The sequence below is a fragment of the Anolis carolinensis genome, chromosome 2, assembly GCF_035594765.1.
Source record: "Anolis carolinensis isolate JA03-04 chromosome 2, rAnoCar3.1.pri, whole genome shotgun sequence".
NCBI lineage: Eukaryota > Metazoa > Chordata > Lepidosauria > Squamata > Dactyloidae > Anolis > Anolis carolinensis.
Genome location: NC_085842.1, coordinates 159,800,025 through 159,827,821, shown reverse-complemented (window position 1 = coordinate 159,827,821; position 27,797 = coordinate 159,800,025). Strand labels below are relative to the sequence as shown.

The 27,797-nt window shown below is 37.4% G+C and overlaps 1 protein-coding gene across 1 annotated transcript in view; it reads left to right on the top strand.

Annotated features, from left to right (window-relative positions):
- cers5 (ceramide synthase 5) overlaps positions 1–27,797 on the top strand; it is a 46,759-nt gene that overhangs the window by 14,077 nt on the left and 4,885 nt on the right. Inside the window, exons 2-9 of the mRNA XM_062970962.1 lie at positions 7,342–7,447; positions 12,107–12,237; positions 13,176–13,233; positions 15,406–15,456; positions 16,856–16,948; positions 20,442–20,570; positions 21,696–21,802; positions 26,523–26,679. Coding sequence (XP_062827032.1) covers positions 7,342–7,447; positions 12,107–12,237; positions 13,176–13,233; positions 15,406–15,456; positions 16,856–16,948; positions 20,442–20,570; positions 21,696–21,802; positions 26,523–26,679 — 832 coding nt within the window. The remainder of the gene's footprint in view (positions 1–7,341; positions 7,448–12,106; positions 12,238–13,175; positions 13,234–15,405; positions 15,457–16,855; positions 16,949–20,441; positions 20,571–21,695; positions 21,803–26,522; positions 26,680–27,797) is intronic.

The window sequence follows — 27,797 nt, the reverse complement described above, 5'->3', positions numbered from 1 at the left end:
TACAACAAATTTGACAGAAAAAGTAGTTCAATACACAGTAATGCTATGTAGTAATTACTGTATTTACAAATTAAGCACCAAAAAATCATGATGTATTGAAAACATTGACTACAAAAATGCGTTGGATAATCCAGAACATTGGATAAGCGAGTGTTGGATAAGTGAGACTCTACTGTATAAAGCACCAGTTGCAATTCAGCATCATATAAGCACTAGCTCTGTTCCAGCATTAGTAACAACATACCTCATTTCTTATGCGAGAGTAGAAACCTTTGCGGCAGGAGGACAGCCTGTTTGCAACTTTTACAAAGTGTAAATGAGGTTATCTATGCTCTAGATTGCAAAGAACAAATGCATAAGACAACCACATAAAACTGGTAACTGCCTTAGAAGGAAACATAATCCTAAATTTATAAAATGGAAATGTGGTGAGAGAAGAAACAAGGATAGAACCATTGTGTGGTTGTTTTGAAACAAATAGCAAAATATATGTTTGAGTACCAAAAATAAATGCCCCTCTACAGCTAATGAAAACAGCCAATGCAGATATCAAATTAAGATATCTACTGCAAGCTAAGAAGTAATGAAATGGGATGCAGGATTAAACGCTATGTAGGCAGTCTCTGATATCATGTTTATGCTCGTTATAATAAAAGCAGCCAACACCTTGTCTCTGTTTCGGTAATGTTACCAGGCAGGCTATTTACCTGTCTGCCGCCTCTTTTGTACTCCACCCTGAACTCCAGCATCATGACTGTGTCTGGGCTTTGATATAAGGGAGTTAGTACTCTTTTTAAAAGGAATTTTCCATGCCATTTGGTTATAACCAATGGCGTATGCACCAAGCATATCAAGAAAAAGAGGTGTGGGCAATCATGCTAGTAGTTCAGTACAGCAAACAGGGAAGTGATCCTCATTTTAAAGAATTACTTTACATTTTAATTTTGTATGGATCCTCTTGTAGTTGAAATTTAGACCACAATTAAATGAGAGTCCAGCTTGTATATTATATAATATGTGTTAAAGAAATAGAGATGCAGGCTTATTATAACAAAGATAATATTATATAATAAATCCTCATTCCTCAACAATTTTCACCCTCTGTTTTCTCTTCTCGACATATCAGATATTTGTAAAGATGCAACTAACCAACAATCTATTCCCAAATTTCTTCTTTTTCTTCCCTTGTCCCCCCTATCCCCTACTTTCCTAGTAAACGTTTAATAAAAATTATATGGGAAAAAAAGCATAGAGTAAGAAGGTTGACCACCAAAAGAGAGATAATAAGAAAGCTTGGGGCTGGTGAAAGACAATATCATCACTAGATTTTGATCTGTAGAAGGTTCAGAATGTTTTTGTTTACTTCTGTGAGGTTTATTTCAGTTGGTTGTTTTATTTCATATATACAGTATAATAGTTTTGAATAAGGATTGTTGAAACATTGAAGATTTCACCCTCCTTCCCTTTCTTCCTCATCTTCAGGTGATGCAGTAATCTATCCCTCTTCTTTCCATGTTATTTTTGCCTCTGGTGGCAAATTTTCTGTTTAAAAAGTGTCCCAGATCAATATCTAAGATTGCTCCTGAGTTCCGTAGTCCAAGGGCTCATATAATTTGCTCGGCACTTTTATCTTAACACATTTCTTAGGTTTGAATCCCAGGCCCCAAGGTGAAGCTTGTAATATGCAAGTACATGTATTATTAATCATTGGGTTCAGTGGAGTAGTGCATGACTGATCATCCTTATTAAATCTTAAATGAAAACATAAAGAGATGAAGATGTGTTGTATAAGAAGCAAGTTAAACATTTAGCTGGCTCTGTAAAACATAAAATGTGTCACCTTAGTTAACTAGCCCATATGCTCTCGAGGGAATCTTAAAGAAGCACTGATTCTTTCGACTCTCTCTGCGATGACATCACTTCTGGCCTTTTGGGATGCATCGATGGGGGAATTGTGGTGGCGGCTAGGGACAGCTGCCCTCCAAAGGCAGCATTGTTGTTTTCCCATTTCTCTGGAATGACCTTCAGCTTATCTATAAGTCATATCAAAATTATTTTGATATATTACATTATTTTGACACCAAAATCTCCCCATGACTTATAAATGAGATTATATATATGTGTGTGTGTGTGTTCAATCAGGCCTCTTCCGCACTGCCTATAAAATACAGATTATCAGATTTTAACTGGATTATATGGCAGTGTAGACTCAAGGCCCTTCCACACAGCTATATTATCCATTTATAGTCTTATATTATCTGCTTTGAACTGGCTTATCTTGAGTCCACACTGCCATATAATCCAATTCAGTGTGCATTTTATAAAGCTGTGTAGAAGGAGCCTCATATAATCCAATTCTAAGCAAATAATATAAGATTATAAATATACAGTAGAGTCTCACTTATCCAACATAAACACCCTGGCAGCACGTTGAATAAGCAAATATGTTGGATAATAAGGGATTAAGGAAAAGTTTATTAAACCTCAAATTATGTTATGATTTTACAAACTAAGCGCCAAAACATCATGTTATACAACAAATTTGACAGAAAAAGTAGTTCAGTGCATGGTGATACTATGTAGTAATTATTGTATTTACGAATTTAGCACCAAAACATCACAATGTATTGAAAACATTGACTACAAAAACATTGACTACTAAAAGGCCGATTGCATTGGAAAATCCAGAACATTGGCTAAGCGAATGTTGGATAAGTGAGACTCTACTGTAATATTACTGTGGTATAATAATACAGAACAATATAATCTCTAAAACCAGGACAGTAAATAAAGAGCAACATTCTGAAAGCAGGGAAATTGGGAATTCCAGAAAGGAAACAATCAGGGCCAGTTCCCAATAAAGGATTTTCCCAGGCAGGAAGCAAACAGGCTTTGAAGCTGCAAGGCCATTAAATGCTAATCAAGGTGGCAAATTGCAGCATTCATACCTGCCACACTGAGACTATTAATTGCTATTCAAACTGGCCAACCAAGGATTCTGCAACGTAGAAAGCGGCCAGGCTTGCAAGCACCAATATTCAGTGCTATTCAACCTGGCCAACCAAGATTTCCCCTAGATAGAAAAACCCCAAGCTATGAAGCCATGAGGCTACTCCGTCCCATTCAACCTGGCCTAGCAAGGATGCCCTATGTAAAAAGCGGCCAGGCTTTTAAGCTGCAAGACTATTCAGTGCAGTTCAAGCTGGCCAAACAAGAATTCCCCTACTAAGGAAGTAGCCAGGCTTCACAGCGGCTCTTTGATTGAGGGTGCTACTCCAGCTACTCCAGAAAACGGCCAGGCTTTGAGGCTGCAAGGCTATTCACTACTATTCCACCTGGCCAACAAATGATTCCCATAAGCCACAGCAACGTGTGGCCGGGCAAAGCTAGTAGGTATATATAGTAGCTCTTCTCCCTGAGTTCCCTCCCCACTGTCAACTTGTTTTAAACCAATATTCCCTTGCTTACTTATTGTCGCTAACTATTCGTAGTTCTTAATTTCAGTTCCTAACTGGCCTTATCTTACAGTTCCTAACTGGTTCCATAGGCACTCTTCACATTATTCTAAGGATGTGTGTAAACTGGTTTTATTAAGCCATGCCAGGTTCTTCTCTTTACACCCTGGAGCACATTTGCTTTGTTATCTTGAGTGTACTTATATATCTTAATGTTTAATCAGTGTCAGAAAAGACTTTCTTCCTTCTAATAATAAACTTTATATCCCACCCCCTCTCCCCAAAGGAACTTGAGGCGGTTTACAAGCAAAACTACAGTATACATAATACTCAACCAGCCAAGACAACAAAATTCATCAATACCATCTACAGTTCATTGTTATACTGAAGACATGTGTTTTTTCAAATATGAGTTACGAACAGAAGAATGCTCTTTCAACACAAAATACAAAACAAACCATATAAAAGATAGAAAATGTGATATTAAATGTTTACAATATCCCTTCCCAATATCAATCAGTAAACTAAAAGTGCATCTACACTGTATAATTAATGTAGCTTGATAAAGTCTTTAGCCTTCTCTGCCAGAGTGCTGGTGCCTTACCAAACAACAAGTGCCACGATTCAATACCATTAAACTATAGCACTTAAAAGAGGTATCAAACTGCATTAATTCTACAGTGTAGATGAACTCTGCATCTACATTGAGATATAATGTAGGAAAATAGTTGTTGCTGTCATATTGATGAGATCTTCAGATTATTTCTCATTTTAATACTTTATCCAGTCACTTCACAACTTTGATTCTTTATGAAAGGAAGATAATTTGATTAGGGCGGGAGACTTCACTTTAAAAAATAGGTTAATCTCTGCTCCTATATTGTCTGTATCAGGGTAGGGGGGTTGATGTAAACTCTTTTTAAAAATGAATACTTTGGAAGGATATGTACAACACATCAAATTGTGCACTAAACTTGTAAATGTTGCAAGTTAGTAAATATTGCCTAGTAAGCTTGTGAGTGCCTTTACAGTGTAGTGGTTTGAGTGTTGGATTGGGACTCTGAGAGGCCAGGGTTCGAATCCTACTCAGTCATAGAAAGTCACTGGGAACCATGACCAAGTCACACACTTTCAGCCTTGAGTAAGCTGATGACAAACCACCTCTGAATAAATCTTGTTGAGACAAACCTATGATAAATTCACTTTAGGGTCACCACAAATCAGAAATGACACACCTCTAGTCTGAGGCATTTTGCTACACCAGTCTGTAAAAAAGTCTTTGTCTCACACATCCATTAAATATTGATTTTGGATGTACTGAGCTTGTGGAGTTATTTACCATTATTTCAACAAAATTATCAAAATAAATTGCAGCAGACACATATTTCCTTGGTTCTTTTGTACAGTATGTGATATTGGTGTCAAAGAACCACACACTGTGTTTTAAAAGAAACCTGAATTAATACTTGTATAGGAGACTGGCAACGAATACCAGGTTTTGTAGATTATATTTCAAAGGAAGAAATTGGCAAAACCACCTCCTGAGTATTCTTTGCCTAAGAAAATTCTTTGAAATTAATGAGGTTGCCATGACTTAACAGGCAATTTGAAACATATACACAATTTAGGGAAGTTTAGCATTATATTTCTTATTCCTCCAATAGTGTATTGATAATTCATATTATTTGTATATGTAATTTGCATATACAAATGCTTGCATTTAGATTAAAAGTGTTTGTGGGGAATTTTAACATTATTTATTTATTTATTTGCTTCATTTCTATACCACTCTCTCTCACCCCGAGGGGGGATTTAAACAGCATTTCTTTCTGATCCTGGTGATATCAGGCATTCCAAAAGATGTTCCATCTGTGAATTGCAATGTTTGATTTGAGTATTATAATGAAGGGGGTGGTTTCAACTACATGAAAAGCCAGGAGACAGTGGTAACCCTGGCTCATAGTAGGAACTTTACACTGTAGCAGTTTATTATGTTATTTGAATGTGAATATTTTACCCATTCTATTGTTTTGTCCTAATGTGTTTAAAAATTAGTAGTACAATTGTATATTGATTTTAATTTTAGAACTTAGGAGCTTGTATACAAATACTAATAAATGTCAGATATTTTTGTTGGTAAAATAATGTGTTTTCGTATGGAATCGGAAGGAAACAATATTAACTGTTTAGACAACCATGCAATGTAAAGTATATTTCTTAATGAGAGGTTGTTCCGTTATAGTCTTCCAGATGTTAATGGACTACAGTTTCTGTCCCCACTTATTATTGGTATGTGGATAGGGCTGGTGGAAGTTTCAGTTCAACAGCATGAGTAGAACTACAAGTGTCTTCATACCCTTCTCTGAGCAAAATAAAAAATAGGAGAAGGTGGGGTACAGTAAATGAACTATTCAGTTGTAATGAGAGAATAGGGTCTCTTACTTCAAGCCTCTGTGCTGATGCATAGCACTGAGTGGGAATGCAGCTGTTGCTCTCAGTTTAGCACTCTCTAGCTTCAAAACTGACTCTGGATCAATGCTTTGTGATTATACCTGGTGGTAGTTTTTTCCTGTTCTGCCTTGCCCAGTGAGGTTGTCCTCACATTCACCCTCCTTTTGTATATTTTTCTCTCAAGACTTCTACTCTCTGATGACTGAAAAGAAATTCCTGCTAAGAGTAAAAAAGAAGTTTGCTTTATGTGTTTTATTGGAATGGGTGGTTATGGTAAAGCTTCCTATTTTCTTGTTCAAGGAATCTGATCCGTGTTACAACATGTAGTTTACCTGTGATGTCACATTGTTTAACTGAAAAATGAAATCAGCTTTGCATATAGAATCCACTATGCTAGATGCTTTCTGCAACATAGAATTTTTCTGAAGTCATTAGAGTAGTGGTAATATTATAACTTCAGAATAAAACTGAAAGCTTTGCTAGCAATTGCTGTCACATGCATTAACAGAACAGGAAACCCAAATACCATAGGTTTTGAACTTCTGCTCAGAACTTCACCAAGCCTTCTTTGACAAATATGTAGAATGTTACCATATATACTCTTGTGTACTTGAACTCATGAAAAGTCAAAAGCAGTTTCAATGTCAAAATAATCCATTTTGATATGAGTCATGGAATGGTCAAGGGTACACATGGAAGTGTATATATATAAGGGAGTGGGTCTCATTATGGTAACCCCAGTTGTCCCTGCTGCTTAAGTGCTTGTAGCCACTCAAGATAAATGGTATCTGTAAGAAAGATGGAGCCCTCTTTCCTTATATTTTCCAACCCAAGTGGTATTCAGAAGCAATGTGGGGGAACATGCAGATTTACAGTAAGCCTCTATTAAAATTGTTGCCAGTCTATCTCACGTGACCATATGATAAGCCCCTGTTAAAAATACTTGCTGGCATCTTATTTCCAGCATTGACCCAGTTTCTTGGAGGTTTTTTCCCAGTTTAAGTACGTATATATGGTATTTCAGTACTTTGAGCAAAATTTGAAATCAATATATTCTATAGCTATTTGGACGTTTCTTACAGGGTAAAGATCTGTTTTCAACACTTGTTATCTTATATGTTTGGGATTTGGAACAAGCATAGACATTTTTAGGTAAATTATAAAGTAGTGCAGAAGGTATCATTTGAATAAGCAATAAAGTTTTGAGGCATAAAATGACCTTACTCCTCCCCTCAACTTGACCAAATGAGATTGTCAGTTTTGTGGCTCATTAATACTTTACTGGAATATGACTAAATTTGTATATATAGGATTGACCTTTTGTGTGCCCAGCTATTACTATGACATCAGAGACGATTACATATGTTATAAATGTTGTGCTACCACAATTTCGTGTTATATGCATAAATTAGTTCTTTGGCATTGCTTTTTCCAGATTTATTGCCAAGCCATGTGCTGTACATCTTGACATTCAAGACAATGGACCTCGCAGAGCTCAGCCCAATGCAATTCTAGAGAAAGTGTTTACATCTATCACTAAGGTGAGTGATGCTTCAGATTGTACTTGAAAGCTATAAAATTGTTTGGTAGGCTTGAAGAGAAATGTTTCCTGAAGAAAAAAATTGTAAGTGTACCTTATATATAAATGTAACTGAACATTTCCTTCTCCTTACAGTTCCTCTGTGGTCCTGCGAAAATACACTCAATATTGTTGTGGAAACTGGGCTGTCAGAGAGACCGTTAAATGTTATTAAATGCTGTTTTTTATTTTTGTTTTTTGAATATTTCTGTTCAACCTCTCCCCTAAGAGACTGACTGTGTTTGTGTTGTAGAAAAGTCAGCAATTGTGTTACAGCTCCATAACCAACCATTATTTTCTATGAGCTGGCTGTAAAATCTAATCTCATCCCAGTACTCAAGTAACAGATAGTTGCTTGAATCATGAGGCCTTAACATGGGATTTAACATAATTTACTTTTTTTGTAAGCAAAAGCAGTTAGGATTCATCTCTTTTCTACAATTGAAGCATTTCAGATTAACAGTATCAGGTTTCCTAGGACAAATATAAAATTGGAGATCTGCTTACTTAAAAACAGACCAAAATGCCAGGGAAAAAGGTGATTAAAAAAGAAATTAAAACTATCAAATCATATTTTATACATGTTCTAAACAGTTGTTTGTTTTGATATTGAATGTTTGCCATTGTTGGAAACCACCCTGAGTCCCCTTGGGGAGATAGGTTGGGTTATAAATAAAGTTTTTATTACAGTAGAGTCTCACTTATCCAACATTCGCTTATCCAACACATTTTGTAGTCAATGTTTTCAATACATCATGATATTTTGGTGCTAAATTCGTAAATACAGTAATTACTACATAGCATTACTGTGTATTGAACTACTTTTTCCATCAAATTTGTTGTATAACATGATGTTTTGGTGCCTAATTTGTAAAATCGTAACGTAATTTGATGTTTAATAGACTTTTTCTTTATCCCTCCTTATTATCCAACATTACACTTATCCAACATTCTGCCAGCCCGTTTATGTTGGATAAGTGAGACTCTACCGTATTTATTATTCCAGAGAGCAATATATCTTCAAAGAATTCAGTAATGCTTTTTTCTTATCAGTAGATGTAAAGGTCTTCATCTGGTCTTTAGTCATTACTTTAGTCCTTCATGTGCAGAAATAAGCACATTTGATTAATACACAACAATCTTGACAGTGCTCTGTCAACTAACACACAGAGTGCCTGTAATGTGCAAAATGGATCTATTTGAGGCCCATTAGAAACTAGGAGTGTGGACCTCTTTCCCACAACAGCAACATACTTCCTTATCCGTTACAGATGATCAAATATGTTGTGAAAAGAGGTTTTTGAACTCTCAAATTAGTGCTGCATATTCTACATTTCTGAAAAATATTTAACTTCACAATGTTCACTTAAGTAATAACACCAACCTGAGAGCTAACTATTTTGTAACTTTTTTGTCATTGAAAAAAGGATTTGACTGACTTTTTTTAATGGACCAGTGTAGTTGGAAATATTAGATCAATGACCTTTCAAGTTTTAATTTTGGTGCCTTTCTCATTACAAAATTATGAATTCACGCCAACATGTATTACATATTCACCCTTAGGTACATAAGAAACAGAAGAGAACAAACTTGTCTCTTATCCTCACACAGTCCTAGCTTAACCATATAAGCACAGTCTACTCTTAAGAAAGACCTTAGGCTGTGAATGGGAGAAGTAACAATTCAGAATGTTGTGTCAATTTGCAGATCCCCTCAGGCATTCTCAAATCACATTTCCCCTTACTGTAATGAGTTCCCTTGCATCCTTTCCTCATGCAGCTGTTGATGTTTGCTTCAGTGTCAGACAGAAGAAAATTTTAAGGTATACTTTCATCTCTCATTTCTCCATTTCCAGATGCAGCAAAATGATAATTCTAGAATTTTTCATTCTTGCTGATACTGTATTCTGTTAAGGGATATAGTCTTCTTGTCATCTTGAGTACTGTTCAACAATTACCTCCCCCTCCTGCCTCTGTTTTTGAACCTCGTGATGTTGTAGTTGCTTAGGGCTGAGCACAATGTCTCTTTCTGTCCTGATTCAGAGCAAATGCAAAATAGAGTTGAAACATTCTTATATTTCTATTTTTTCTATTAAGCATGAAGTGAGGCCTCTTTACTGACCCAATTCAAATGTCTGCATTAATAACAACAACAACAACTTTATTTTTGTATCCCACCTCCATCTCCCCAAAGGGACTCGGGGCAGCTCACATGGGGACAAGCCTGATCAAACATGGGTTAAAAACCCAATCAACAATTTAAAACATCATATCGACATAAAATAACACAAAACAACATAAACAACATCAGCAGCAGCAGTTTAGAACCTGGGTAATAATAATTATGACATCCAGAGGGTTAAGGTTGTGCATAGAACTCTTGAGTATGGCTAATTGATGGTGTCAGATAGTCATAAGTAAGGTGGAGAGCTATGTCAGTAATAACACTAAAAATCTATGGGACAGGGACTGTGATAAAGTGCAGTGGCTGAAGGTGAGGTATCATTGGGCTGAACATCTTTTGAGACTACTTACTCAAAGGCACACCAGAACATCCAGATTTTTAGGTCCTACAAAAGGTATACAGGGTAGGTGCCAATCTCCCTGGGAAGTTCCAGAGCCAAGGGGCCACCACTGAGAAGGCCATTTCCCTTGTCCCCACCAACTGTGCTTGAGACAGAAGTGGAAGCGAGAGGAAGGCCTCCCCAACAGATCTTAGAGCCCGTGTTGGTTCGTAGGGGAGAATGCGATCGTAGAGATAAGCAGGTTCCAAACCGTTTAGGGCTTTGTAGGTAATGACCTGCACCTTGAATTGGGACTGGAAACTTATTTTGGTAGCCAGTGGAGCTGTTTAAACAGGTGGGTTGACCGCTTCCTGTAGCTTGCTCCAGTTATTAACCTGATAGCCGACCTTTGTACCAATTGGAGTTTCTGGGCCATTTTCAAGGGCAGCCCCACGTAGAGCGCATTACAATAATCCAATCTAGAGGTAACTAGGGCATGGACCACCATGGCCAAGTCAGACTTTACGAGGTATGGTCACAGCTGGTGCACAAGCTTTAATTGTGCAAATGCCCTCCCGGCCACCTGCGACACCTGAGCATCAAGTGTCAGTGCTGAGTCCAGGAGGACACAAACATGGATTTCATTTGGACTGTAAACAGCCCTTTCTTCTTATTTGTATCTCCAGTCTTCGAAAGGAAGACTGCAAAATGTCGCCTTCTATTTTCTAAAGAGATGTACTGTAAATCTTTTACATATATTACCTGTCATTTATTCTAACATTTTTAAATTGCCAGGCCATAGTATTTACTCATAGTTGTGATTATCTTTGTCTCAGGCTAGTAATGTTTCTGTTGCTTTGTAGAGAGCTGTTCAGATTACAAGATAAAATAAAGATGCAGTGTGTATAATTTGTAGGCAGTGCAGTCACATGAGGAAGAGATGCCTCGAAGTCCAGATCAGCACAGTGTCCAGAACACACATTTTTTCATATCCAGTACTTTAAAGGCAACATTTTCCTTCCAATCTGGGGTCAGATTGCAGAAATTCCCTCCAAACCTATGGGGCCTTAATTACATTGATTGTAATTGTGTATAGGACTAGAATTGAAATCAGACAGGATCCTGGTTTTGTGATCATTGATTGCTTAACTTTTTCCTATTTTTCATTGTTTGTTTTGTTTTTTTCCTTTCAGTTTTTTTAAACTGGGCTACTCTGTTGAGTTTTCTAGAACAATACATATACATCATCACTTAACAGAAAATTACTAGAACAGGCAACAAATTCTTGCTCATTTTTTTCTAACTGCTGACACTGGTGTACCTCCAAAAAATTACAGATTTATTTAATTTGTTAATGCTAGACTGGATAAGTCTGGATGCTGCAGGCTCACATAATCACATAAGTACTTAACTATGGCTTAGCACTATGTGCATGAGCAAAAAGGAGCATTGGCACACCTTCAGGTTTAAACATTCCCTCTGCTTTCCTCTTTTCCTACATAACTTTGGGAAGGAATAATCCATCATAAGAGTTATGACTTCCAGTTTATGTGTAAGAGTAAAGTTGTGGTTTAGGCAATCTCTGATCAGTTGGTAAACAGGTCAGCTTCAAAACCTGGTTCATGTACCAATCAGTTAGTGTAGTAAAAATGTTGTTTGTTTTAAATCATGATCCCTGATTAACACATAACTACAAGCACATATCTCCAGTCTATAAATTAGACAAAGTAGAACTTACTGTTTGTTCTCTTTCAATGTGTGGGGGAGGAATGGTGAGAGGCATACTTGAACCTAGTTCTTTGCATTAGTTGTTTTCCTCTCATGTGTGGATGTGGTCCATGCTGGTTTGACTGTCAAGCTCTTTACTGTTATCTAGAGAAGGTCATTCCTTCTGTACATATAGTCACTTTGGCTGCCTTTGTAAGTGAAATCTCTTAGCATGTGGAAGATTGCTTCTAAAATACTTCCAAAGGAAGCTTGATGCATGTTGACACTATATCATGTTTTGCTGTAATCAAATTTTATATAGTCTGTTACTTAACTTTGGGGAATGTTAGTAGTTTAGTAATCTTTTAAAAGAAACATGAACATGAAAAATGTCTTTTTGATCACTCCCAGTGCCCAGATGCAAGAAGATTAGAAGGTTTGTCAAAACAGCTTGACTGGGATGTCCGAAAAATCCAGTGCTGGTTTCGTCATCGGAGGAACCAAGATAAACCAAGTACCCTTGCAAAGTTCTGTGAAAGCATGTAGGTTTGTGCAGATTCCAACTCTTATAATTCAGTTGTTTTCTTTTTTAAAGTTGACAAGTTGTAGACTGAGACAGGAATGATCTTTTAAATCAATAGCTGTGCAGCAATATGTAGTATAAAAGGTTTACTTTTGGATGTCTATTACCCTTTAGGCTTAAGTATCTGGATATCAGTCCTTGATTCTTCTCACTATCTCTCAAGTTATACCATTTATAAACTAGCAGTTTATTGAGGCAGCTATTAATTTGTTTGTAGGGTTAAAATCTTTTTAAAGTTAACTTTTTCTTTTGATGATGTTTTCTGAAACACTTGAATTTTTCCTGGGTGCTTGTTCCTTTTCTGTCCTATCTAAATTTATTTTCTTGCCCTTTTATGCATGGTCTCTATCACTATAGTATCTGAACATCTTTGCCTTCCTGCCTGCGCCCTCTGTGGCTTCTGCTTCTATTCTCGAGTGGCTTCCTCCCCAAGATATTTGTCTTAGGTGAGTGGAAGTCTCCTTTGACCTCCATCTGTCTTTCCCCTATATTTCTAATTGGAAACTGTTTAAATGGAAGATAGGTAATTTCTTGCGTGTGTCAGTTACATTACAGATTTTTGCAAATGCCTGCTAGCACAGAGCTGTTACTGGTTATCAATGTAAAGTTTTCTCTCATGACAAAAATATCATAACTGTCTGTTTGGGGTATGCTATGGACTGAAGCTGTATTAAATGAAATATTTGAAACATACTCATTTTAATGAGTGGAGTCGGAGAGTTTGGTGTAATTCAGCTTGTCATGAACAAAACACTGTGATTTTTCGAAATGGGAATTCTGTGCTTGGAGTTTTTCGGTTTCCCTCAATTTAAGCTAGTTTTGCCTCTTACTAAATCAATGTTTAATAATGTCAGGATGTTTGTGCTATGTACAAAATTTTTACCTTTTTATTTGTAGGTGGAGGCTGATATATTATTTATGTATATTTATCTATGGACTCAGATTTCTTTGGACGGTGAGTAAGTTGCTCAGTATCCAATTTATTGTTAGTGAGGTTAAAACAAAAGCTTTTTTTGCTTCACTTAGTACTCTCCTGGCATTCTTAATTGGATTTCCAGTTTTCCATTTAACAACAGTAGGTAAGGTAGCATGTATATAATGCTTCTTCATAGAAATATCACAGGGCAGTCTCTGACCACATAACCAGACAGACCTGTTTGTGATTTGCAATAGTCTTGTTCTTTGTCCCTTGGAAGGGATGTTGATCTCTATCTTAGAAATTGCAGTTGTATGAATGTATGTGCATTGTGCTTGTCTTCTTACAAATGACACAAAACACGCTCTCGTTCCGTGAATTCAACTTAAAAGCATGACTGGAAATGAAGTAATGTGGAAGATCAGTTAATATGCAAATAAAGCATCCTTCATTATAAAGAACTTTACCACTTTGCAACTTCAGAGAGATGCTTCCTGCCAAGATTTTAAAATTTGTTTTGAATTTAAAAACTCATAATGCTACATGTCCTGTAGAGTGCACTAGGGGCCAATTTTACCATATTTGTGTGCCCTCTTGTGCTGTTTCTAGCCAGGAGAGGCTTTTTTTCAGACAGAAGGAAACTAAATAAATTTCCAATGGGCGTCCTCATTTAAAACATGCTTTGTTTTAGGCACAGATAGGTAGAAGTGGGGGGGGGGAGTGTTAATGGCAAAACTATGAAAAAAATTGCCCTGCATCTCCTTTTTTTTCAAAATATTTTTTATTGAAATTTTTCAGGGTTCTCCTAAAGGGTCAGAGACCACTGATGGATGGCATGCAATGCTTTTTTCCAGAGTCTTGAAAATAGCACGGGGGCTGGAATTTGCTCATGCCTGACTTCAGTTTGTCAGAGACTGTTGTACTTTTACGTACTGGAGGAGAAACACTACTCTTATGTCAGTAAACTTAAGTGTTTCAGATCTATTTCTAAACACACAATGTTACTGTTGATGCTATCAGATTTAATCTGCAAGGAATAGGTTCCCCCTTTTTCAGTTGACCACTCTATGGTTGTTGTCCATCACCTGCTTTATAGCACACTGATAAAAAAAACTTGTTCCTTTTTATGTTGTAATGTTTACTGTTGCTCAGTCACTGCAGCTTTGAGACTAATAGGTTTCAAAGATCCTTAAGTATAGTTCTAAACAACAAAGCTGAGATCAGAGAAAAGTGTTAATCTAAAAGTACTTGCTTAAGTACTGGCTGAGAGTACAGATTGTCTACAGACATTTAACAGATTCAGTTGATGTAGCATTGACCTTGAAAATTGAATTAGTGAGTGTTGAGCAATATGATAACTATGCAAAAAAGTTTATTGCATATCACAAGTAAGGCTCTGACTCTTTAATAGTTCTGAATTGTAAAGGGGATTGGAAAGTCTGTGGGTATTTATTTATGTAATATCTCACTTTGTCTCAATAGTCAGTATGATTTATAAAACAGAAACCTAAAAATATAATAACTTACAATATGAAAACAAATTTAAACAGTACTTGGTAGGTCACTTTGATCCTAGAGTTTTTTTAAATTAAGGGTAGGAATGATTGAAAAAACTGATAGAATAATACATCTGTTGATTTTCCACTAGAAATAGGAGATTTGGAAACGGTACATGACAGTTCATACCTTCTTATAGTTGAGGAACACCGGAAACACAAAACTATGGAGTAAATGCTTGATTTAATTTTAGTGCTCTTGAGGTACACATATCCAAATGTCAATGTTAGGTGAAAGTATGATACCAAACATTCCTGACTCCAGTTATTTATGTAACAATATATAGCAATGTTAACTGTTACCAATGAAGAGAACACAGTGCAAGTAGTTGAGTGATCATCTAAAAATTAATGGAAACTTTATTATTACAAATATTAAAATGATTATGTGGGAGACAGTCCTTTTGAAGCCTGATGTTTGGTGAGAAATCTTCAGAGGAGACACCGTTTTCCCATGATAACTCTTTCAGGAGTGAATTTCCCTTCCAACACTTCCTTTCGTCTCACCCCGTTCTTAACTATGAGTTGTTTGTAAGTTGGATGTTTGTAACTCGGATGTTTGTAACTCAGGGACTTCTTGTACTACGTAAGTAAAAAAGTTTTATTGCAGAAGGTATTCTTTTCATATAGCTTTCTTTCTTCCTATTTACTTTAGTCACCTTGGTTTTGGGATACCCGACAATGTTGGTACAACTATCCTTTTCAGGTATGTGATGTTTTCACCAGTATGTGTAAGTGACTGATTTGGGCATAAATACTTGTCAGGTGAAAAGCTTCTGTTTCCTGAATACTTTAGAATTTGCTTAATATTTTCCTTAATCAGCAACTGATCTTAGCAATACTGAATCATACTCAGACCTTCGCCTTTTGAAAGAGCGTATGCATTTGCCTTGATAGAAGGCAGCTCCATTATCATTTAGTAACTGCTGCTGCCAAAAGAAATATGTCATCCTGAACTGACAGATAACACGTGGAAATTTCACAGTATATCATAGAGGTCTGGCACATCAAAGCTCACAAATGGGATTTTGCAATGATGATGCCTGGTTATATTAAGAGAGATGTCTAGGGATGTCAAGGACTAAATTCTTATCAGGACAAATGGACACAATAAGCTTGCTGCACATCTGATCATAGACCTTCCTTGACATCTTCCTTGACGTCATTTCCTCATTTTAGAAGGGGATGGGAGACCGAGTCCTTGACAAAACACAAAAGAAGGCTCCAGGATTGTAAGGATGGTGCAGACCTTGTTTTGACGGTGTAGATGTATTGAAGATGTGCTAATGGATAGGTTAGAAGATTAATATGTGTGCCTTCTACAAACTACTTTGTCCTTATGCATTTGGACTGAATTCAGCTTTTGTCATGTTGGTTTGATAAAAAACATGCTGCATACATGGTTTTAATTATCCAAATATCACATGATTAAACAGGGTAACTGACATCTAGATTAGCATGTACCTTGTATTTGCGGTGGAGCAAGCATTTTGCTGTGCATCCACTTAAAGCACAGTTTTCAGTTGAACGAAGGATCCCTTTTTATTATTAGCCTGTTTGTTTTGACAGGACAGAAGGAGATTAATACATTCAAATCCTTTTATAATTCCTCTCCTGATATTGTTTCCCCTGACCTGACCACTCCTCCCATTACAGCTTCTAAAATGGCTGGGTTTCTCTTTGCCTTCTGGTTCCCCACCCTGCTCCCTCCCCAAGCCTTCAGGAACTGAAAAGGGAGGAAGTGTCTTGTTTCCCTTCCCTCAAACCACCAGCTGGATTATGGGTGAGACTGAATTTCTCTCCTGAAATATTGCCCCTTGTCTGCATGCCAAAAACTGTTACCAGAAGGTGCTGTATTCTGCTTTCCCAAGAGATCCTTGGTATAGGGTTAGTTAGTTAATAAATATCAGACAAAACTGGGAGTTTTGTTACCATCCCAGCACTGTTTCTGACTGCATGGTGTAGAGGTAGGGATGTAAACAACATTGCTTTCCTTTTAATTGCAGTATTGGAAAGAGATGAGTTTTTACAAGTTTAAGTCTTTAAACAGGTCTTAATGTAGATGTTGGATGGTTCTTAAACAAAAAAATTATTTTGTTTTTCAGCCCATAACATCTGGCCTTTACTACTATTATATTACAGAACTGGCCTTTTATTGGTCTCTTATGTTTTCACAGTTTACAGATATAAAGCGAAAGGTAAGAGAGAACCCTGTTTATGGGAATCTTCTGATTATCCCTTCCATCTTTCTAAATTAGAGGAATTAATCCAATAGAATAATTGATTTGTACATGTATGTTTAATATGCAAACAATTTGGATTCTATTTTTTATTATAAGAACAGGAATGTAAAGCTGCATGCATTATTACCATTTGCATTTTGTGCTAAATAATGGTTTAGTGCAATGTAGGACATGTTTGAACAAGCTTCTGTGTACACAGTTTCCCGCCTCCCAAGAAGTTGAATGGAATTCAAGAAGATTTTGCTTTCACTTACGGTTAATCGGCTTTTTGTTGCATTATCCAAAGTGATAAACTGTAGTTAACTTGTAAAACTAACGACAATCCAGACAATCACTGAAGCTGCCATGCTTAGTTCCTTTCATGATTGCATCAAGAGAGAACTGAATTATTTACTGTATATACTCATCATGAGCAGATTTGGAGGCCAAAATTATGAATTTTGTTTTGACCTGTGAATAATTTGCAGACCATTATGCGGAGAGGGAAAAATCCTATCACTACTTTGGAGTAACTGCTGCTCCTGACTGCCAGCTGCCCCTATCATTTTCTTGCCCAGGCATTTAAAAATGAGTGGTATAATTACAGATATTTATTACTTCTGTTGTTTTTTTTGTGTCTTTGTTAATGTTTTTATATCAGTCCAAACAAAGCTCCTTCCCTTCTGGGCTTCTCAGAGTAATATAGGGTGGTTTACTTATGAGTAAAACTACCTCCCCTTTGCTCAGGCCATCTTAGATCTTACCTGTTGCTGTTATTTCTGCACCTACCTTTTTTCCATTCTCAGCTGATGATGCCCTGCACTCATACTTCAGTTCCAGCTCTTTCCCTTGCAACAGCATGCTCCACTCTTCCTGCTTCTAGGCTGTCAGTGATGCTGCAGCCACTGTCACTGCTGTCACTGTTACAAGGCTTGGCAACTGCTGCAGTTACTAGCAGCCCTTGAACCTGATATTGCCATCCTGCTGCCCAGGAGCTGGAGAAGAGGAGCATTCTATCAAAGGCTGAGCCAGAGAAGAAACTGGAACAGGAACACAACTAGGAGGCCTCCGAGCCAAAAAAAAGCCAGCCTAGGCAAAATGGTGGTGTGGGAGAACGATTGTCCACTTGCTTAGTCGTGAATAAATGGCCCCATTTCCAATCCGAGCAGGCTGTCCTGGTAACCTGGAAAAAGCACAACCCTCACTTTTCTCTATATGCCATGGCAGGGAAGCGCCAAAGTACTGCTGCCATTTTTTGAGCAGACATTATAAGGGGCGTGAAACCGTGTCACAGCAGAGAGGTGTTGCATTGGCATGTATATAAGTCAACCCAAGTTTTTTGGATTGATTTGTAGGCATACATTTTTGACTTATGCATGAGTATATATGGTAATGTATACAACCAAGATAGACACATGGTACAAACCAACTACAATTAGAGGAACTTCAGTCATGGAAACACTTAAGTAAAAAGCAATAAAGTGAACCTTGCATTTTTAACGACCATTATCTAACAGCTCAAGTGTCAACGTACCTGTTAAAGTGCATTTCTCTCCAATGTCAGTCTTTGTGATCCCGATTCCAAGCATGTTTATATAAAACTGACTATGTGAACTCAACATTTAAAATACCTATTGAAATTATTAGTATCCACAAAAACATAACACTATAATTTATTAATCTTTAACTTGGCAATAAGACTCGTAATTGGTTTTGCTGCAAAAAACAAGCATGGATGCTATTCTGAAATTCTCCCGATACCATCTGAATTCTAATTTGTTTGCATTGAAGGTGGAAGACAGAGTCTAAAATATAGGGGATTTTCTTTCTTGCTTTCCTCCTCCTCCTCCTCCTTTTTTTGAACTTCTCAACCACAAGCATTTTTGTAATTTCTTTACTAATTTGCTCTGCTGGTTAATTAGAACCTAAATAATTTTGTTTTATGTATTTTCTAATATAAAAGAGTTACTATTGAGTTAATCAATAATTTCTAAAAATATATAATTATCAGTTAAATATGCTCTGATTTGTGAATTAGTAAATTAGGTTTTTTAAAGGAGTAGGGAAGGATGTTTCCCCCCAGAATGATATTTATTGACACATGGTTGAGAACATTACCCAAACCAGATGCAGTGTTCCTTATATGAGCAGCATATCTTTAAAATGTGACATCCCAATTGTGGATCCTCCTTGAAAATGTTATGAATGCTTATTTTTTTATGTCTTAATGTGCATATATAATGTTTCCATATATTTCTCAATAATAATTGTCTGAACGTACATATAAGAACTTGGCTGTTCTATAGGCATCATCCTTTTTTCAGTTACAGTGACCTGTGCAGTTTCTCTCTGCTACCACCTCAAGAGATGGAGTAGAAATCCTAATGATTAGGATTATCATTTAGGATTTCTACTCTCTCTTTTGAGGAGATGGCAGCATTTTTCCACTGCAGCTTCAGCAGTGGTATGTAAAAGGACCATCTGTATGTGTTTGGCTGGAAAGTTAGAGGAATTATATGATGATAATAGATTTTTTCCTACCCCAAGTATTTGGATATGTTCATGTATTTTCTTGGTTGTATTTATTCCAAATCTTGTGTTTCTGAACCAAGGTACTCCAATTTTGCTGTGGCTGACTTTTCATTCTTCTGTAGCATAGTAAAGTCTACAATAGTTATGAGTAAGCTGCTTTCCTTTACAGGAATGACAAGCTTTAGTTGCTTATCACGAGGCCTAGTTATTAAAAGACCCCCCCCCCCACACACACACAAAATTTGTATGGATTCTACACTCAAGATCGGGAGTGCTGTTGATAGAAAATTGTCTATTATATTAATCTCTTAACAAGGGGTTTCTGCAATTGGAATTGTTACAATATTCAACTAGTAGCACAGGGATGTTTTGCTGTATAAATAATTCATCTTCTTGGGAGCAATCAGGTTTTTCATTGCTTCCTGCAAATTAAGTTTAATTTTCTTTTGTGAGCGCAAAGCTATGTTGTGTTCCCGTGTCTCTTGGATTTTGTGTTTGAGATGTCTGCTTTTACAGTATGTGTACCTCACTGCTTTTTTCAGGTTCTTTCTGCCATCTTTAACTAAGATGCAATAATAACTTGATTCTGCACCTCCCCTTTTGATTACCACATGGTCTTTGAACATTCATCAGAGCATGAATCTATTCTCAGGGGGTTCCTACTGCCACTTGGCTTTATAAACTTACTCTTGAAGGAGGAGAAAGGCACAGATTCTTTGGCTGAAACAGCAACTTGTTTTATAATGGCAGTACTGATTCTTAGATCACCTTTCAATAATAAAGCACCATTGTCTAGAAAGAGCTTGCTTTTATTTCAGCAAGGACTTTGCATTTGCTATGTAAATGTTTCCCAGATCTGGATTGCATTGAGTATCATTTTTGTTGCAGTATGTGAGTTGATCTTTGTAGTCACTTTTACACTCTTTTTCCTGTTTAGGATTTCTTGATGATGTTTGTTCATCATTTGGCTACAATTGGACTCATCACTTTTTCCTACATGAACAAGATGGTGCGAGTAGGAACGCTGGTCCTGTGTGTTCATGATGCATCAGACATCTTCCTAGAAGTGAGCACATCTATTTCCATTCTAGGTTTTATGTCTCGAAACTACATCTAACTTACTCTATTGTCACTTCTAGTTTATTTTGTTTTTAAATAAGCTTTTGAAAAAAAATCAAATGAAATCTTTTTCCCAGCAAAGATTAACAATAGAGGATTTAAACTATGTATTTGATTTCAACATGATGATCAGAAAGCTTTTGGGTGTGAGGCATTCCTTGCAACAAATATTTGCCTTCTTTACTCCCCCTTCAAACAAACACACTGTGGAAGTTATTTGTGAACTGTAGGATCATCTGCTTCAAATAATGTAATAAGATAGTACAGCATTATTGATATCAAAATCCTATCAGTTTGGGTAGTCAGCATGTGAAGGACACTTCTTAAGGGAGATTTTTTTGTATCACTGATTAAGAAAGATGCAGACTTTCATCTGACAACTTGAGTTGTACAATTTTATGTTTCACTGGCATTCATTTTGGTGTCTCTTGGTTTTGTCCATGAGGATTTTAAAACTTGCCACATTCTCTTCCTTTACCATCAGTGTTGTCTCCTTAGTTTCATAAATAAAACTTAAGGCATTACTCATACACATTACACATTACTTTTGCTTATAACTGCCAGGATGGGAATTCACTACTTTTCAGTGTAGTAGGAGTTCTATCTATTACCTATTATAGGACATATTCTGACACATTTAGGGCAATGAAAATGAAGAATCGGATATTGGTGACCTTATGCTGTCTTTTGGAGGGAGTTTTGTGTAAGCTAGTGGGGAACAGGAATTGCACTAGAGACCTCAGTTAACTGGAAAATTTCCACCCATCTACTTTTGTCCAAATGAGAGGGACTGCTGCCACTTCCAGACAGAGCAAGAAAGTGCAAGTGGAGTGGGAGAGCAGGCTAACTTGTGAGGATGGCTGTTGCAAACAGTGGCAAGGAGTGTGCATTGTTCCATACTGGCTGATTTTGTCTCGAGCTCTGAGAATGTAGAGAAAAAGAGTGTTTTTTCATCTCACTGAGACTGGCTCAGGCATGTAGTAGAGATAACAAATAGAACAATCAGTCTGTCCATTGAAATATGGAATGGTTGTATTGGCAGCTGGAGTTCAATGCTTTGTATTTTTCCTAGATGGCAAAACTGGCCAACTATGCCAAGTATCAGCGACTGTGCGATGCCGCCTTCATACTATTTTGTGTGGTGTTCATTGTCACCCGCTTGGGGATATATCCTATCTGGTAAGTATTAGCAAAAATTGTGTTTCCTCTGTAGGTGATTTTTAAGTGAATAAATCATGAAATAATTCTGTGGAGGATTAAAATCTTTTGTACCTCGAGATAGAAATTGTGGAAATAATTAAGCCTCTCTGGTCCATGTGGACCCTTAAAAGCTGTAATGTTAACACATTTGTGATAAGTGTTCTGCATCAGGAAGGGGTAATATTTTCTGATTTGGGGATTTGGCAAGTCATAAGACTAGACAGTATGAAAGATGAAATAACAGAAGATCCAGGTGCTACCAATGCTGTAATATTTTGCTTAAAGGTAAAGGTTTCCCCTTGACATTAAGTCTAGTCGTTTCCAACTCTGGGAGGTAGTGTTCATCTCCATTTCTAAACCGAAGAGCCGGCATTATCGATAGGCACCTCCTAGTTCATCTGGCTGGCATTACTGCATAGAGTGCCGTTATCTTTTCACTGAGGCGGTACCTATTGATCTACTCACATTTGCATATTTTCAAACTGCTAGGTTGACAAGCTGGGGCTAGCAATGGGAGCTCACCCCATCCATGAATTTGAACCACTGGCCTTCTGATCAACAAGTTCTACAGCTTAGCAGTCTAACCAGCTGCACCACCACGACCCTAATGCTTACAGTGGCAAAATACCTAAATTTGGGATTGTAGTCCTTCAGAAATGTTCCGTTCCATGCAAGGGAGGGTGATGTTTAGCAGTCATAATGGCAGCAGCCTCTTTCTCTGTGGTAGACTAGGCATGTGAAATTACTGTCAAGATTCCCCTACCAAATATGAATTTTTTTCCTTTGGAGAAGATTGTACTTGTAGGTTGTTATTGTTCTGAATTGGTCAGTTGAATTTCTGATATTCCTAATGGTAATATTCAACAGAAGCTCTTCCATCAAGTGTAATGGGAAGTGCAATTATGCCATTTAATTGAGATGCTACTGGCAAACTCCCAGAATTTTGGGACTTACATATTATCTTTTATCACAAACTATTCATATTTCTCTGGTTTTGATCATTATTTTAGAATAAGTATGTGCAGGAGGAGGGCAAATAAGAATGGTATCATCTCATCTTTTAGGAGCTAAAAACGTGTTTAATCGTTTCATAGTGAAAAACATGCATATAAGTAGGCACTATTAAAGCTGGATTTTTTTCTTGAAGATTTCATTCTGATGAACTCTTTGGATCAGCTAGAGTTGAATGGTGCTTTTTCATTTCTTTCTGTTTGTTGGGATTTCGTTTTGGCTTTGTTTGTGTTTTCATTATACTAAATGTCCTTTGACCAGTCGCTGACCACTTGGAGTGCCTCTGGTGTGGCTGTAAGAAGATTCTCCATTGTGTATGTGGCAGGGCTCCAACTGCATTGTAATAAGTGGTCTGTGGTTTGCTCTTCTCCACACTCGCATGCTGTGGACTCCACTTTGTAGCCCCATTTCTTAAGGTTGGGTCTGCATCTCGTGGTGCTAGAGCGCAGTCTGTTCAGCGCCTTCCAAGTCGCTCAGTCTTCTGTGTGCCTGGGAGGGAGTCTCTCATCCGGCGTCAGCCACTGATTCAGATTCTGGCTTTTAGCCTGCCACTTTTGGACTCTCGCTTGCTGATGTGTTCCTGTGAGAATCTCTGTAGATCTTAGAAAACTATTTATTGATTTAAGTCATTGCCATGCTGACTGATACCTGAACTGGGGATGGGCTGAAGATGCCTTGGTCCTTTCATTGCTGGTTGCTATTTCCCGGCAGATGTCAGGTGGTGCAATGCTGGCTAAACAGTATAATTTCTCCAGTGATGTGGGGCATAGACATCCTGGGATAATGCAGCATGTCTCATTAAGAGCCACATCCACTGTTTTAACATGGTGAGATGTATTCCACAATGGGCATGCATATTCAGCAGCAGAGTAGCAAAGCACAAGGGCAGATGTCTTCATTGTGTCTGGTTGTGATCCCCAGGTTGTGCCAGTCAGCTTTCATACAATGTTACTTCTAGTGCCCACTTTTTGCTTGATAGTCAAGCAGTGCTTCTTGTAAGTCAGGGCACGGTCCAGGGTAACTCCCAAGTATTTGAGTGTGCTGCAATGCTGCAGTGGGATTCCTTCCCAGATAATCCTCAGAGCTCGAGATGCTTGTCTGTTCTTAAGATGAAAAGCACACGTCTGCGTTTTAGATGGATTAGGGATCAGCTGTTCAACCATTTTAAAGCTCCCCGTGTGAGCAGTGATGGCATGATCATCAGCATAGATGAAACTCTCTGTGCCTTCTTGCAATGGCTGGTCATTTATGTAGATGTTAAACATTGATGGAGCAAGCATGCTCCCCTGAGGCAGGCTATTTTTTTGTTTTCGCCATCTGCTTTTCTGGCCCTGGAATTCAACAAAAAAGTTCTGTTTTGTAGCAGATTTCCTATGAAGCGGGTGAGGAGGTAGTCCTTTGTGACATTATGATTTTTTCTCAGGAGGAGGCGATGATTTAAAGTGTCATAAGCTGCTGACAAGTCTATGAAGACAACTCCTATAATCTGCTGCTTTTCAAACCCATCTTCTATGTGCTGAGTCAGGTTTAGCACTTGTGATGTATAGCTTTTGCCTTTCCTGAAGCCAGCTTGCTGTGGAATCATACATGAGTCTATTTTTCCATAATTCTATGCAAAATAAGTCTCTCCATAACTTTGTAAAGATGGCATAACAGGAAAATTGGTCTATAGCTTTTTGAGTCATTGCGGCCTTTTCCTGGTTTCAAGATAGCAATGACTCTTGCTTTCCTCCAGATTTTGGGAATCTGACAGGTTGCAATGCAGTTGTTTATCAGCTTCAGCAGCCAGCACCTTGCCTTTGGGCCAAAGTTCTTAATTGCTGCTGATGTTGCTGTGATACCAACAACCCACATTAGCAACAGTAGCAAGGGATGTCACTGGAGAATTGGTTTGACAGAATCATAGAATCATAGAATCATAGAATAGTAGAGTTGGAAGAGACCACATGGGCCATCCAGTCCAACCCCCTGCTAAGAAGCAGGAAATCGCATTCAAAGCACCCCCGACAGATGGCCATCCAGCCTCTGCTTAAAAGCCTCCAAAGAAGGAGCCTCCACCACGGCCCCGGGGAGAGAGTTCCACTGTCGAACAGCTCTCACAGTGAGGAAGTTCTTCCTGATGTTCAAGAACAACATTGGTATATTCTAGCACCTTAATTACCAGTAATCTGATCTCAGTGATCATGCCCTTTACTGAAGGGAAAATCAGTAACTTTCCTACAAAATACATTTTAGAAAAATTAGTCCACACTGATGTGTAAATGGGTAGATGCTTCTAATACATGCCCATAGAAATGTTTGTGATCTAGCTCTGACAGGCACAGTAAATTTTATGTCTTTATTTAATGATGAGAGCCTTGGTTTTTTTTTCTGCTAGAATATTTGAACTTTGAAATCAAATACGTGTCATGTCCTGTTGGCTTGATCATACTGATAATTTCACAGGGGCTCCTGCCCCCAGTCATGCTTAGTGGTAGATAATGTATTTGGGGTAAAGACTATCTGTTCAATGTCTTTTTCACTGGAATGTCTGGGAAAGACTCATGTGTAAAAGCCTGGAGAGTAGCTCCTAGTTAGGTGGCCTAGTATGGTGGCCATACTAAGCATAGTAGGCTAATCCTTTGGCTAGGTACGAGGTAGTTTCACTACCTAAGGCCATAGTTTACTTTGAATGAAGGGGCTCTATTTGCTCCTTTTCCTGTGTTATGTTATTTTAAATAAACTTACTAGCAACGCTTCTTGATTATTGCTAAATGATTATTCTTAAAAATAGACTGCATTTTAGATTTGAGAATTCATCTTTGATCAGTCAACTCATGTTATCTTTCTATTGTCAACTCATGTCATCTTTCTATTTACTTAGTAATATTTGGCTATGTTTATGGTTTTTTCTGCAAGAAAAGAAGGGTCTGAGTGTTACAGATGCTGTGAGGTGACATCTTGCATTTGCAAGTAAAAATTCCTCTTACCCTTGGTGCTGCTGTTCATGATTAAGCCATGGTAATCTACACATATTGTTGATATATCATTCAGCAAACCTTGATGTGTCACAAGGGACCAAGTGAATCTTTAATGCAGTTTCCACTGGCCTTTGTTGTAATCCCCTGCTTTTCTGGGGGAACCTGCTTATCTCAGATGGCACTAGGAGACCATTTTCTTGTTTCACTTTGTGTATGCTATGTAATTGTTACTGCAGTTCTCAAATTACAAACAGTTGGCTCATGTATAAACTTTTTTTTTCTTTTGAGAGATGGGAAGATTCCTTCTCTGAGTCTCGAGAAGCAGACTTACCAAAAGAATACTGATGGCAGGTTGAGTTGCAGACTTTCATGGACCCTCTGCAAATGACTTCTGACTTAGTTGGCTTTGTCTTGAGCATTACCCTACCCCCCCCCCCCCTTTTAAAAGTCTTACTTAGTCCAATTTAAGATACTTTTCCTGCTGTGGAAGGGTACAGTGAGGTAGATTACATTTTTCTAATTTTACAGAGCATGCCTGCCTAGAGTCATAAACATAAATACATCCAAAGTAAATTGTTTTTTTCTTATCTGAGAAAGAAAGAAACTGATGGGTTTTTCAATTGTGTGAATGGGAAAAATGTTTGCCATGATCCAGTATGTTGTAATCTAAACATTAGGACTTGTGGAAGAACAATTAATGTAACAAGTTCCCTTTCTTTGTCTTATAGGATATTAAATACAACCCTTTTTGAAAGCTGGGAAATTATTGGCCCTTATCCATCCTGGTGGCTATTCAATGGATTGCTTTTAATCTTACAAATTCTACATGTTTCCTGGTCATATTTCATCATACGCATTGCCTACAAGGCCTTGGCACGAGGAAAGGTATGGCTGGCTGACTTCCTTTTCTGTAATTTCTCTGATTTGTTTTTTGTTTTTTTTTAACACTGATGAAAATGCTAGTGGCTCTGAGAAATGAAGGGTGCCTGCAATAATATATTAGGGCTTTAATTGCACACAGTTTTGCATTGCAATACATTATGACAAATCAGTTTTATCAATATTTTATTAACTTTATCTGGTTTTAAAAATAATGCTGTCAAAAAAAACCCATATATGGTAGATGTCATTGTTGTAAATTTTTAAGCATTACTTTGCTTTTATGAGAAATGAATGAAGTTGTCCTGTGGTTACTGGGATCTCTGGTTTTCCCTTTCTTGAGGATTGGAATGTATATGGATCATTTCCAGTCTGCGGGTCATTGTGTTGTTTTCTGTATTCTCTGACAGATTTCAATTAGACCCAGAGTAGATTCAGTCTTTATAACTTGAAGTAACTTTATGCCATCTGTTTCTGGTAATTTCTTTATCTCAAGTGCCCTGAATGCAGTTTCTACTTCACTTTCTATAATTGTAGGTTCATTTTCAATTGTAGGTTTTTCTTTGGATTACTCTGTTATCCTTTTGTCTGTTCTATACAGTTCTTCAGTGTATTGTTCCATTGGCTTCTTATTTATACTTGGCCATGTTGTTGAAGAACATCCATGCTCTTGGTTTATATTTCAGTTTGATTCTTGGATCTTGTGGAAGAAGTATCTCGTTCTTCCTTTCTCCCCCCTCTGTCCAGTCCTCTTTTTGCTTTTCAACTGCTTCTGGACAGGACATGTTTATCAAAACTTCTGAAATACCTTTCTCGCATTGCAGAAACTTAAGGGTGCCATATAGACTGAATAGTAATTTTACCTAATTATACCTTAGCATTTCTAGCTGTATCTACATTATATTACATGAGATAAGTTGATTTAACTTTATTTAATTTTTCTAATACAGGCTATCCATAAAGTCTCCTTGCCATTTGAAGACTATATGGACACCCTGCAATTAATATTTTTCAGTGAAAGGTATTTTTTGTTGATGTGCTAGGTACTTTTCCTTCTTTGTATTCAAGTTTTCCACTTGTTTTTTTATTTGAGTTTTGGACACCTGTTTTCTGTTCCTTGCTTT